Below are 13,612 nucleotides of genomic sequence, written 5' to 3'. Positions count from 1 at the left end.
ATTTATAAAATAATTATATTGGATGCAAATAGGACAAACCAATGCAACCCCCTTTCCCCTTAATTAACATATATCAACATGTAGATTATACAGAGCCACACAGGCTCCCAGCGGTATACTTAATGTCATGCTAACTCTCTTCATACGACGCCATCTAAACAGTGACCCTATCGCCATTGGAATACACACTGTAACTGTAACGTAACCTATGCCCCACTTTGACGTATATCACTAAAAATCACTTTCTTGTCGAAATGGGTCTTCTGAGTAAAATATGGAATTGACTTAAAAGATGCAAGCGGTATCAAAAGGTCGCCGACAAACTGCCTACTTAGTGCCCAGAAGAATACTTTGTTCCAGTAGCACATCACCATCTAAATACAGACAACCCAGTGATCAACAGCATGAGCATCGATCTACGCAATTGGGATACGCTGACATGACCATGTCAACCAAGTCAGCAAGCCTGACGGGGCTGTGGGGTAGCCTAGTGGTTAAAGCGTTGGCTCGTCACGCCGAAGACCCGGGTTCGAATCCCCACAAGGGTACAATGTGTGGGTTCTGGTGTTCCCCGCCGTGATGTTGCTGGAATATTGCTAAAAGCGGCGTAAAACCAAACTCAGTCAGTCAGCAAGCCTGACCACCCGATCATGTTTGTCGCCTCTTACGACAAGCATGGGTTACTGAATACCAATTCTAACCCGGATCTTTACGGGGATACACACATTAGTACATAATACCTATTCTGTGACCATTTGAGCATATATTAATATTTTTGTTTTTATTCTTTGGCTCACTGAACTCGTTTACAGCTGGTGTCTGTCACAGACATCAAGTCTTCTAATTTGAAGCAGACATATACTTTATCAAAGATATAAAACGTGTTTGTGCTACCACCTCAGTCCTTCACAACTGATGGACACAATGCGTGTTTGTTTGTAGTTATTTAACACAAATATCGTAGAAAATAAATCAAGTAATATAATTGATAAGTATGTGGAAATCATGTAAACGTCCACCGCCTGCCTCGGATTCTCCATTACATGGCTATTTCCTGTTTACAACAGGTGCCCGTCACTGTCCATTTGACACCACCACCATTGAGACCAGACTGAAACTTTCCAGAAGGGAATGCGATAAGCTTATCATGCACACCTAGTTCCATCTTTTACTGGCTAGGAACCAGATATATTTGTTGAGTCATTTGTCTTGTGTCAACCTGGTCAATGGGTGGGAACTCTCGCATGGCTTCTGACCACATGGGATCTGATGACATCGACCTGGACAGAAGCTTGGGTAAGATGTTGTGTAAGATGGGATTTTATGACGTCATTAATAAAGCGGAATGAAGCATGCAGAAAGCCACCATCTGTATCCAACACTTGGAGTTAATACTCAACTGAATCTATATCTAGGAGAGTAAATTAAATGAATGATGTTTTGAATGATATTGATTCGAAATCAATAGGAGGAATAATGTTGTATCTCAATAGGAGGAATAATGTTGTATCTCAATAGGAGGAATAATGTTGTATCTCAATAGGAGGAATAATGATGTATCTCAATAGGAGGAATAATGATGTATCTCAATAGGAGGAATAATGATGTATCTCAATAGGAGGAATAATGATGTATCTCAATAGGAGGAATAATGATGTATCTCAATAGGAGGAATAATGTTGTATCTCAATAGGAGGAATAATGTTGTATCTCAATAGGAGGAATAATGTTGTATCTCAATAGGAGGAATAATGTTGTATATCAATAGGAGGAATAATGATGTATCTCAATAGGAGGAATAATGATGTATCTCAATAGGAGGAATAATGATGTATCTCAATAGGAGGAATAATGATGTATCTCAATAGGAGGAATAATGATGTATCTCAATAGGAGGAATAATGATGTATCTCAATAGGAGGAATAATGATGTATCTCAATAGGAGGAATAATGATGTATCTCAATAGGAGGAATAATGATGTATCTTAATAGGAGGAACAATGATATATCTAAGTAGGAGGAATAATGATATATCTAAGTAGGAGGAATAAGGTTATGTCTCATTTGGGCGAATATTGATACATCATAATCGGTGAAATAGTAATATATCTCATTAGGAGGATATGGATTATAATTCATTAGGAGGAATAATACAATCTCTCAATATGAGGAATAATGTGATGGGAAAACAACATGCTTGTTGTGAGGGATAATGTCTGACTTACAGTTCAATTACTGGCCAGGTCTTACAGGCATCACCAGTCAGAATGACCTGTATGTGAACTGTAAACAGACAGGACGGATTGGAAATGCTTTTCTGGATTGACAGTGCTTGGGCTCAGTGTATTGCTGTGCAAATGACCACTGCTCCAACTGGTGTTTCTGTGACTAAGAATGTCCCGTCCCGTATACATGCATACTCTTGAAGATTACTGATACATTTGTGAGTGGTAGTGACTTTCGACGACAAGAACAAATATTCATAAATAGTCATACTCCTCTATAAAACTGAGTTTTTGATTTACCCGTATAGAATGCTGACCATCGTGAAGCAACAAACCATATTACCTTACACTTAACGGACTAGAGTGTACAACACCATTATCACGATTCTACACAGGGGCAGATACAGCTTTTTGAGAAGGGGGGATAGGGGGATGCACACTATTTGAGAAAGGGGGTTAGGGGGATGCACACTATTTGAGAAAAGGGGGTGCCCACTTCATTTTCACCCGAGTTTCAATGGTCATTTAATAAACTTTCAGGACAAAAAAAAAGGGGGGGGGGGGGATCCGCCTATGCTACACAAAGGGAAGATAGTACTATATATCTCATGTCATGTCTTAATTATCAGGGGGCGATGGGGTAGCCTAGAGGTTACAGCGTTCGCTCGTCACGCCAAAGACTCGGGTTCGATTCCCCACATGGGTACAATGTGTGAAACCTATTTCTGGTGTCCCCCGCCGTGATATTGCTGGAATATTGCTAAAAGCAGCGTAAAACTAAACTCACTCACTCTTAAATATCACTTTGGGAGGATACTGCGTCAGTCCTTCCCCTGTCACTGTCAGCCTCATTAATTTATAAGATTGAAACTCGCGTCTGTTCTGTCGGTGTTGGTTGTGTGCAGTATAGATGTTGTCATCCGTAAAGTGTGTCATCCGTAAAGTGTGTCATCCGTAAATTGTGTCATCCGTAAAGTGTGTCATCCGTAAAGTGTGTCATCCGTAAAGTGTGTCATCCGTAAATTGTGTCATCCGTCAACTTGTAAGAATTGTCTCTCCAGCAATCCACGTGTTGACTGTCAGGCTGACCGAGACTCCAGTATGTCCATCTATTGACTGTCAGGCTGACCGAGACTTCAGTATGTCCATGTGTTGTCCACTCTGACACATGACCATATCACAGAGACAGGCTGGACATACTTAACGCACACCGTTGTCGTGGGATGACGTGTTACTGAAAGCTAGACTGGTGTACAAGAGGTCTGTCAATTAAATATGCCTTGTCACTCTCCGCTGATTAAAAGCATTCCATGCAAGTCGGACGTTCTCGTTATACAGATCGTGCATCTTAGACCCGAAATTATCGACTGAAAATGGTGCTTGTACAGACACAATGCTCAGATTACATTTTCTAAAACAGTATACATGAATGTTATATACATTAAACACAATGGTTATTTATTTGATGGGAAAAACAATCTCAAACTATTAATTATGACAATAGATGACAATAGGTAGCACGATGTGACACAGAGATTCACCATAAACTGAGAGTTGATACAGATCAAACAGGGACAAGATTAACTATATATGCATAAAAGAATATGGATGCATGTATGTATGCATGTATGCATGCATGCATGCATGTATGTGTGTGTATGCATGTATGCATGCATGTATGTATGCATGTATGTATGTATGTGTGTGTGTGAATGTATGTATGTGTGTGTATGTATGTATGTATGTATGTGTATGTATGTATGTATGTATGTATGTATGTATGTATGTATGTGTGTGTATGTATGTATGTGTGTGTGTATGTATGTATGTGTGTGTTGGTGTGTGTATGTATGTATGTATGTATGTGTGTGTATGTGTGTATGTATGTATGTATGTATGTATGTATGTATGTATGTATGTATGTATGTATGTATGTGTGTGTGTGTGTATGTATGTATGTGTGTGTGTATGTATGTATGTGTGTATGTATGTGTGTGTATGTATGTGTGTATGTATGTATGTATGTATGTATGTATGTATGTATGTATGTATGTATGTATGTATGTATGTATGTATGTATGTATGTATGTATGTATGTATGTATGTATGTATGTATGTATGTATGTATGTGTGTATGTATGTATCTATCTCTCACTCACTCAATCTCTGTACATATAATGAAATGACTTCTTTTCAAACTGAATGACATGACGACTGTTCAATACAAAACACTCATATGCTGCCGTCGGACATATTAGGCATACATATCAACCAATAAATCTCCATTCAAGAATCTTGTACTTTTGACACTGGCATTATATGTGTTATTGTAACACACCACACCGGCTACCGTCAGCCATTATAGGTATACTGATTACTTAATGAATATAGAAATATCATTATGCAGTTACATTTCATCACAAAGTGAAAAGGTAGTCTTTCATATTCTTTATCCGGTGTTAACACATGACTCTGATAAATCATCCGTGGATATACGTTAATCCTCTGTTTAACGCAATAAACCCTGCGTGTAGCTTTCACCGGGGGTGGGTTGATAACGTTGCAATTTATCGATGTTATGTATCAATCAACTGTGTTGAAGACGACATGACCAATCACCTGCCATGTGATGTTCGTTGTGCTGTTGCAGGCTGGTTGGCTATATATTGCTCCGCCCTGGTTGTCGAGTACAACAATCTCCAGCAGGCAGTCCGTCAGTTGAGACACCGATACACAGCAGTCGTCATGAGTTGGGGATACACCACAGAGAACGGTAAGATGCTGAGGAGTCATAAGTTGCTGAACAGACAGGCACGAGAAACAGACATAGTTGAAGGAATAGGCCACTGACGATGCACGTCTGCGATTGCAGTTAGACATGTATGCGCATCATAGCAAATGTATTTGTGAATATCGATGTGTTGAATCAAAACCATTTGTAACAGTAATCTTTCTTTGAAGATAAAGTTGAAAATCGCGTTGTCATGCATGGTTTTGTGGATTTCGTCGTCAATTACTGTATTGCTCTATGGAGGATAATAAACCATAAAGGCCGAAGACTGACTTAGTAATTGATTAAGACTTTCTGACCTTCAAAGTTTGTTAATATGACGTATAAATAAGCAGTGTTATATGTCATAGTAGTGTTCATAGGGTAGGCACATACTGTGTGCGGTTTATGAAGATATTTATATTATATCTAAGTCTGATATCGTTATAAAGTAGGACAGGAAATAACACAATCAGAATCTTAGAAGCTCTCCATGGTAATCGTGGCTCATATCATTTTATCAGGTTGTTTGATACGCGTACGTTGCGTTGTTTGGTATCCTGTCACGTTGTCTGGTATCCGTTTGTCCTCGGATATCATGTGATATCCCCTTGTGTTTCAGGACCAAAGACATGGTTCAACAACTTCCCCATCGCCGCTGGCCAGCAACAGTCTCCGGTGGACATCATCTCGGCCAATGTCCAGTTCGATGAGAAGCTGGCCGCCAACCCGCTTTCTGTCAAGTATTACGTGGAACAGAACATGGACTTCGAGAACACTGGGTTCTCCGTCAAGGCCAACATCCGGGAACCGTCCAGTGAGTCTCATTGCAAAACACGTCCCGCTTACTAAATGTCAAAGTAAACACAACATGTTTACGACAAGCTTTCCTTTCTCTGTACAAACTCATACAGTTCTGCCCATATATGACATCCTCGTGTTTACCATTGTGTACCTGTGTTGCAGCTATCTCTGGGGATCCCCTGTAGAAACTCCTACAGTTCTGCCCATACATGGCATCCTCGTGTTTACCATTGTGTACCTGTGTTGCAGCTATCTCTGGGGGTCCCCTGTAGAAACTCCTACAGTTCTGCCCATATATGGCGTCCTCGTGTTTACCATTGTGTACCTGTGTTGCAGCTATCTCTGGGGGTCGCCTGTAGAAACTCCTACAGTTCTGCCCATATATGGTGTCCTCATGTTTACCATTGTGTACCTGTGTTGCAGCTATCTCTGGGGGTCCCCTGTAGAAACTCCTACAGTTCTGCCCATATATGGCACCCCCTGTTTACCATTGTGTACCTGTGTTGCAGCTATCTCTGGGGGTCCCCTGGACAACACATATCAACTTGAACAGTTCCATCTTCACTGGGGGTCATGTGACGAGAGGGGGTCGGAGCACACCGTCGAGGGCAAGATGTTCCCAGCCGAGGTACTCCTATGTCAAACATATCCGTCTGTTTCAGTTTGCCCAAAGGCAACGTACCGTCGCCGTTTAAAATTATGAATACTTTGAAATATATTCAAAAGAAATGATGAATAAAAACTACGTGTTTGATTATGCTAAGGCTAACCCAATACAGTCTTAGTAAGCAATAGTCAGTTTTTTCGATATTCGATACTGTGAATGGTCTGACATGTGGATATGTTTCCAGCTTCATCTAGTCCATTGGAACCGTGATAAATATTCCAGCTTTGGAGAGGCGGCAGACAAGCCTGATGGTTTGGCAGTGTTTGGCATCTTTTTGGAGGTAAATCCTGGTTTAATCAAACGTGTCCAATAGTTTTAAGGCCTTTTTAGCGACTGAAATATATTAGTGAATAGTGTATTTTATGAATGCTTCTCACAGGTGATGTTTGGTCGGAGGAAGACTAACGATTTCATAGCCAAAACAGATCTGTATATTCTGTTGTAGCTTTCCAAACCTTCAGTAAACACACAGAGTGAGAACTGATCAAAACAACAGGTGAATTGTATATTGTACGTCAAATTCAGAATTCCCATATGCGTATAAAGATATAGTCCTCTCTGCAACTTTGCATAAACAATCTCCATTCCTGTTTTATTCAATCCTTCAGTGAGCAGATCTAGAGATGTGACATGTACGCTTATGTACATTTATTTGTCTCCAGGTTGGTGCTGAACATGCGGGTTTCAAACCTTTAACCGACGGCTTAGAAGCTGTCAAGTTCCGCTCCAAACATGAGCAGGTCAAAGGCCAGTTCAACCCCAAATGCTTCCTTCCAGGTGAAGTTGTTCATTTAGCTATCTGTCTCCATCTCTCTATATGTCTGTACCCTTCTTGCTAGCCGACAGTTCATCGACCTTTTTGCAGAACCGTAGGGTTCCGTTGATATCCAGTTATGTTTGTATGCACCGTATGCACGTATTCGTGTGTCCTGTGTACTCGATTAACAATAGATTCCTTTAACGCACCTGTACGACATTTCTTCTCCTCAGAATCATTGTCCGAGTACTGGACTTATTCCGGGTCACTGACCACGCCCCCATGCTACGAGAGTGTCACGTGGATTGTATTTAAGGAGCACATGGTAGTATCTGAGAGCCAGGTAAGTACAGATAACCAACACGAATATAGTTTAGAATCCCATCTGAGTAACACAAGGTGTATTTTCTGAAAAGATATGATGAACTGAAAATTGATAAATCCCAACAACAAGATCCCGTCTCTTCTAAAAACAGCTGTTCTTTTGACATTAACAATCATTGCGATGGTCATACAAGTCCGAATATACAGGACTAGTCATCATTGAGTGTCCCGTGGCCACATTACCATTCACGTTTCCATGGTTACTTCAGCAATAGCAATTCCGTTTTTTATCTATAAAATGAAACAAAAACATTATTCAGTCGCTGAAAAACAATGAACTAATAAAACGCCAGCAGCAGATAACAAAGAGACTCAAATAATATGTACAAAGTATAAATGTAAAGATTTAATCCATTTGTCACTTGTCATACCATGTCTAAATTAGATTGTATTCGGTTTCAGTTGAAGGCCCTCCGTAGCATGTGTTGCGGGGACTGCGAGGGCGACTGCATCGTTGACAACTACAGGCCCCCATGTGATCTAGGCAGCAGGAAGGTCCGAGCAGCATTTAAGCAGTGACTGTGATACATTGTGGCTGTAACCAAACCTGACTGACACAAGGACTGGAGATCATGATGACTGTCCCCGTTTGGTGGAAGGAATTGCAGAACACTGCCGGAAATATTTGTGACTAGACTGGCATTGTTCCAGATTACATCAGAACTATCGCAGGACACTGGATCTAGATCATATTAGAGTTGAAGAAGAAGAAGTTGATCTGACTGGGGCATGTGAAGTTGTACAAATGTTGCTGCACTTTATTTGAGTCATTAGTAGTAGAAATTAGAGTGTGAAATCGTCAATGCATATCACAATTCAGGCTCCACTATGCCTTGTACCTCGGTTGCGCTGATTAATTAAATCTGTGATTCGCTTACTGCCGACTTTGTTGACAGCATCACACTGGTCGCTGAACACAGGGTCACATCGTCAGTGTGTAGGGGAGGTTCAGGTTTGCCTGGATCGTGGTATTTCACCATGCAATATCTTTCATCATATCATGGAAGTCCATAGTGACCGAGATCAATGTATTGTATAGAGTTGTTGATTAAAATAATTTAAATGTACTTTGTCTTTGGTCATTCGCCAATCTTCTGATATCTGCTGGGCTGATATGAAAATATAAAATAAAATAATATGTGGTTGGTTCAACGCATTTCACCATTATACTAAGTGATTGAAATTCATGACCACAGAACTGACACACCCAGGATCACAAAACTGACAAACCCATGATCACATCCCTGACAAACCCACGATCACATCCCTGACAAACCCACGATCACATCACTGACAAACCCATGATCACATCACTGACAAACCCACGATCACATCACTGACAAACCCACGATCACATCACTGACAAAACCACGATCACATCACTGACAAACCCAAAGTCACACCCCTGACAAACCCACGATCACATCACTGACAAACCCATGATCAATATATATATATATATATATATATATATATATATATGTAATATATATATGTTTCATCATGCTTGACAATAAGCATTGCCACGACAAGTATTAAATAGGGTAACGCACATTTTTTATGCTATATTTTGTGTGTAAAATGCTTGTTAATTTTGAGGTATATGTGGGCGTAATAGTGGATCACACACGATTCAAGATTATACTTGAACTAAGGTTGAGAGGACTTGATTGGTCACCAAGCGTCCTTATGCTCCAGCTGCATTCAAAGAACCTTATTGGACATGTTCAGCTCTTTCGATGAGCGATATATGTACACATCAATGATTCCGCTTCTGCTACCATGCCCAACACACACAAAGAAGATAATTCACGAACACCAAATCGACTTGCCAGTTCCAGTTGTGATCTGAACACAAATCATGCTTGAGGCTCTCAATGTTTGGTTTTCCGTATGCTCACTGACGTAACACTTTAACCACTTGGAATAGTCTTTGCATCCCGTGCCTGCACGATGGATGCTACACACATGGTCTGAACGTAGCCCTACGCACATTATAATGCTATACATACACTTTCTTAATCCCGATATGAAATATTAAAAGCTTTAATCCACATTTGTGAAATATTTACTTCCATGTCACGAATTTTTATACTGACTTCATAAATTCAAATGTTCGAGCGTTGACAACATTCCAAACTAAAATTTGAAAATAGAGAAATACTCTTGCTGGCAAGATTGTGTCCTGCTTCTTACTGGTGAAACCAGCAACATTCCAGCTTCTTCTTAATCTTCTTGGTACCCGTGAAGATCCGGGTTAGAATATTGATCTTCAGTAACCCATGCTTGTTGTAAGAGGCGACTAACGGGATCGGGTGGTCAGGCTCGCTGACTTGGTTGACACATGTCATCGGTTCCCAATTGCGTAGATCGATGCTCATGCTGCTGATCACTGGATTGTCTGGATCAGACTCGATTATTTACAGACCGATGCCATATAGCTGGAATATTGCTGAGTGCGGCATAAAACTAAACTCACTCACTCACTCAATGTTCTTGTGATTCTGAAATATAAAAGAGTAAACTTGTTTTAATGGAAAATGAAAGTGGTTGCAGACATTTTGGATGTCTTCATCGTTTGGATAAACAGGGTGATAATGGAACGATGATAAAACAAGGGTAAAATGAAGGATACAGGCACGTGTTGAATTTTCTTCCATGAATCGAAGACATTCCCTGATACGAGGAGACGGGGAGACTCACATCGTAGATGTGTTGAATAAAGCTGAATCATTAAATCAAAGATCATTATCGTCAGTTCTTGAATAGAGACACCAATGTCGGTGAAGTTACAGACACATGATTCAGATGTACATAGAATGAAACTGTTGTTCTGCAACCATGTCGCCATCAGCCTACCTTTGCTGAATACTGATTGATTTACCAGAACAGGTGATGGGGCGTGGCCTCAGTTCACCTTAAGTAGGAGTCGTGTTGTATTCAGTGACAGATACGCGCCGGGAACCTCATCATGGAAGCTGGATGTGGACCTGAAGACGGTAAGGACTTTATTTTCATTAATGCCGACAAAATGTACCTACTGATTTTAATCCTTTAGCGTTTCGCTCAAGTCTTATCTTTCAATTATAATTTGATTACTTGCTATCAAATACATAATAATCAGAACCTTTCAAAACGAGAGAGTTTCGTTCAAACCTAAATTTGTCACCTCAGTAAAAATGAATTAATGTGACAAACAGCTTCTTTCTTCGTGTTATTTACTGCTGCAGGACCTACTCACTGGATCCTGGCATGTCCCAATGCAGGGGGACACCACCAGTCTCCTATCGATATCGAAACTGAATTGGTTAAATTTGATCATCACCTCCACCAACATCACCTTAAGATTGACATCGAAAAGGAGCACAACCCTGAAGTAATGAACAATGGACACACCTTTGAAGTGGAAATAAGGGAGCATTCGAGTAAGTTTCTGGTTCATATAAAACCAGTTCAGGTGGTGTGGCATTCTCAGAACCTCCAATATTGATCACTGGCATGGGTTGATAACAATTGAAGAAGCTACATATATGTTTAGCCGCAAATCTGCTGAAGTTGTTCGCTAAATAATTTTCATATACATCATGTAAACCTAGAAAGTGTCTAATCTAAATTCCATTCCTATCAATTCAGCTTTAACTGGGGGAATCCTCGGCCACGAAGAATACCATTTAAGGCAGTTCCATTTCCACTGGGGACTCACCGACCATACTGGCTCAGAACATACGGTCAATGGGAAACACTATGCTGCAGAGGTGCGTGATTCAACAAGCAGTCTACGGCAAAAACGTTCTGTAACAGTTTGAACTGACAGAAATGCATCTTAAACTTTGACTCGTTAATCTTATAATAATACACATTGCTTATTCGTGGTTGGTTTGCTGTTGTGTATTCCCGGTGTGTTGCATGTAGTTTAACATATCATGGTCAATGTACAAGCATTTACTCCTTTCAGGAAGGATATATTTCACGTGTCAAAGTTCAAAATTTTAAGCTTGTAAGTTTATTGATCTTGGTCGCTTGCATTGACACATTCTTGTTGGAAAAACACAAAGGTTCTCGAGGAGAGGACATGAAAGTGAAATCTTAGGGAATTTCCGCAAATGTTTCATACCTCTGTACTCAACGATACTTTTTTTTTTTTTTCATGAAACCAAAGTCTTCCGTCATAAACGGCGGTATGACATATACAAATTCGGCGGACATTTCTATCTGGAACATTCACATTTCAGCTTCATTTCGTGACCTATGACCCTAAACAATACGGAACATTTAAGGAGGCTGTTACCAAAAGGGGTGGTGTGGCTGTCCTTGCGGTTTTCATCAAGGTTGTACAATATTTCGTTATTTTGTTGAATATGTTTAAGAGAATACACATGAAAATGGTTAGCGAATGATCATATTTAACTATAGAACAATCTTTCTTGACTATGAGTTCTATTTCCATTTCAGGTTGGAAAACAGGACCATAGAGAATTCCGAAAGCTCTGTGATCTGATGCGCTCAGTCGAGAAAGCTCACACCAGCTGCCACATGAAGGGTGTTTTTCATCCCTCTAAACTGCTGCCGTGTAAGTTCAGTTAATGAATGAGGAATGGTAATTAAGTGAGTGAATAAGTAAACTGTGTTTGAAAACCAGTCGACTCTTAAAAGTAACAGAAGTTCGTAGATGGCTCTTTCCCATGAGTAGCATGTGTGCAAAATGTTCACATGATTGTGGCTTTACAGACCATGCTGTTAAAATATATGTGTTTACTGTATTGCAGCTGATACAACCAAGTATTATACATACTCTGGATCTCTAACCACGCCCCCTTTGTCGGAATGTGTCACGTGGATAGTGATGGAAGAACCCATCCATGTGTCTGAACACCAGGTTTGTAACCTGTTCCTTGTATCCAACAATTACCTTTTTTGACTATCACACCAGAGACCATGTCTCTGATCACACTAAGCAATCAGAAGACCACTTCCGTATATTATCTTTCACCAAAACGCTGGGTTATAAACAGCGATTGTAACGTTTCCATCGTCTTCAGGGGCGTAGCTACCATTATAAGAAAAAGCCCGGGTTTACACATGATTGTTGCTAAAAAGGTTGGGCAAGACCTCAATACTATCTAAATATAAAACTTTGGAACCTATCGGAACCTAATTGGCTTGCTACGCGCCTGGGCCTAGATTTTCGAAGCTCTCTTACGACTATCTTAGAGCTAAGAGAGCTTCGAAAATCTAGGACCTGGTCTTAACTACTGTGGTTTAGGATAGGATTACGCCAGTCGTATCACTACGGTCGCGTTGTGAAACTGGACCCTGGTACACTGCCGATGGTGTATTTTGTCGAAACAGGTTAATAGTATTATTGGTGCTTTGTGCATATGGAAGTGCTGTTTATTTGCGCGTGGCATGTGACAAATTTTTATCTTGTTTACAAACACTATCTTTGTTATCAGCTGAAATGCCTGAGACAGCTTGAAGATGCACATGGAAGATACATTGACGACAACCTCCGACCCACCATGCCACTTGGAGACAGGGTTGTCAAAGCGTCCTTCAAGTGATGAAGTGATAGGAACGATGTGGACACTGGATCGGATATGTTGTACCTAATGGGCATTCTTTTACTTTTTTTTACATTTCTTGTGCACTTAACGTTCAATAGAATAGTGTCAGCCCTCTACTTTAGCTAGATTGAATAACAGAAACCGTGTCAGCACTTGTATCATCGAGAGACGAACGTAGACCCTTTTGACTGGCTCGCTCGTCATTCCCCCAGACTACGTATAATTATGTTGAAACAATACACGTGCTTATAAATACATTACTTCTGCGGCCATGTTAATAGAATGCTGTCAGTCCTCTGCCATAGCTATAATGAATAGCATAACACAGCACTTGCTTCAGTGATAGATGAACGGAGACCCTGCTGTGTCATCGTATCCCAGTTGTATAGATCGATGCCCATGTTGTTGATCACTGGGTTGTCTGGTCTAAACTCAATTAT

The 13,612-nt window shown here is 40.4% G+C and overlaps 2 protein-coding genes across 2 annotated transcripts; both read left to right on the top strand.

Annotated features, from left to right (window-relative positions):
- Positions 1–1,244: 1,244 nt before the first annotated feature.
- Positions 1,245–8,596, top strand: LOC124292195 (carbonic anhydrase 2-like). Its single transcript, XM_046729248.1, has 8 exons — positions 1,245–1,296; positions 4,877–4,999; positions 5,619–5,813; positions 6,310–6,428; positions 6,652–6,747; positions 7,130–7,244; positions 7,458–7,567; positions 8,011–8,596. Exons 1-8 carry the CDS (start codon positions 1,245–1,247, stop codon positions 8,125–8,127), a joined length of 927 nt encoding a protein of 308 aa, XP_046585204.1. The 3' UTR covers positions 8,128–8,596.
- Positions 8,597–10,579: 1,983 nt separating this feature from the next.
- On the top strand, positions 10,580–13,169 carry LOC124292194 (carbonic anhydrase 5B, mitochondrial-like). The gene is made up of 6 exons (XM_046729247.1): positions 10,580–10,607; positions 11,242–11,363; positions 11,841–11,936; positions 12,061–12,178; positions 12,375–12,484; positions 13,062–13,169. Exons 1-6 carry the CDS (start codon positions 10,580–10,582, stop codon positions 13,167–13,169), a joined length of 582 nt encoding a protein of 193 aa, XP_046585203.1.
- The last annotated feature ends 443 nt before the right edge of the window (positions 13,170–13,612 follow it).

Source organism: Haliotis rubra, unplaced genomic scaffold (genome assembly GCF_003918875.1).
Source record: "Haliotis rubra isolate DU_JTF1 unplaced genomic scaffold, ASM391887v1 Scf51, whole genome shotgun sequence".
In the NCBI taxonomy this organism is placed as follows: domain Eukaryota; kingdom Metazoa; phylum Mollusca; class Gastropoda; order Lepetellida; family Haliotidae; genus Haliotis; species Haliotis rubra.
The sequence above is the reverse complement of the archived record's forward strand: the minus strand, read 5'-3'. Positions and strand labels throughout refer to the sequence as shown.

Coding starts and splice junctions, on each gene's coding strand:
- LOC124292195 (XM_046729248.1), top strand. CDS start 1,245: ATGGCTTCTGACCACATGGGATCTGATGACATCGACCTGGACAGAAGC. Junction 1,297..4,876: donor CGACCTGGACAGAAGCTTGG/GTAAGATGTTGT, acceptor GTGCTGTTGCAG/GCTGGTTGGCTATATATTGC. Junction 6,429..6,651: donor GCAAGATGTTCCCAGCCGAG/GTACTCCTATGT, acceptor ATATGTTTCCAG/CTTCATCTAGTCCATTGGAA.
- LOC124292194 (XM_046729247.1), top strand. CDS start 10,580: ATGGAAGCTGGATGTGGACCTGAAGACG. Junction 10,608..11,241: donor TGGATGTGGACCTGAAGACG/GTAAGGACTTTA, acceptor CTATCAATTCAG/CTTTAACTGGGGGAATCCTC. Junction 11,364..11,840: donor GGAAACACTATGCTGCAGAG/GTGCGTGATTCA, acceptor TTCACATTTCAG/CTTCATTTCGTGACCTATGA.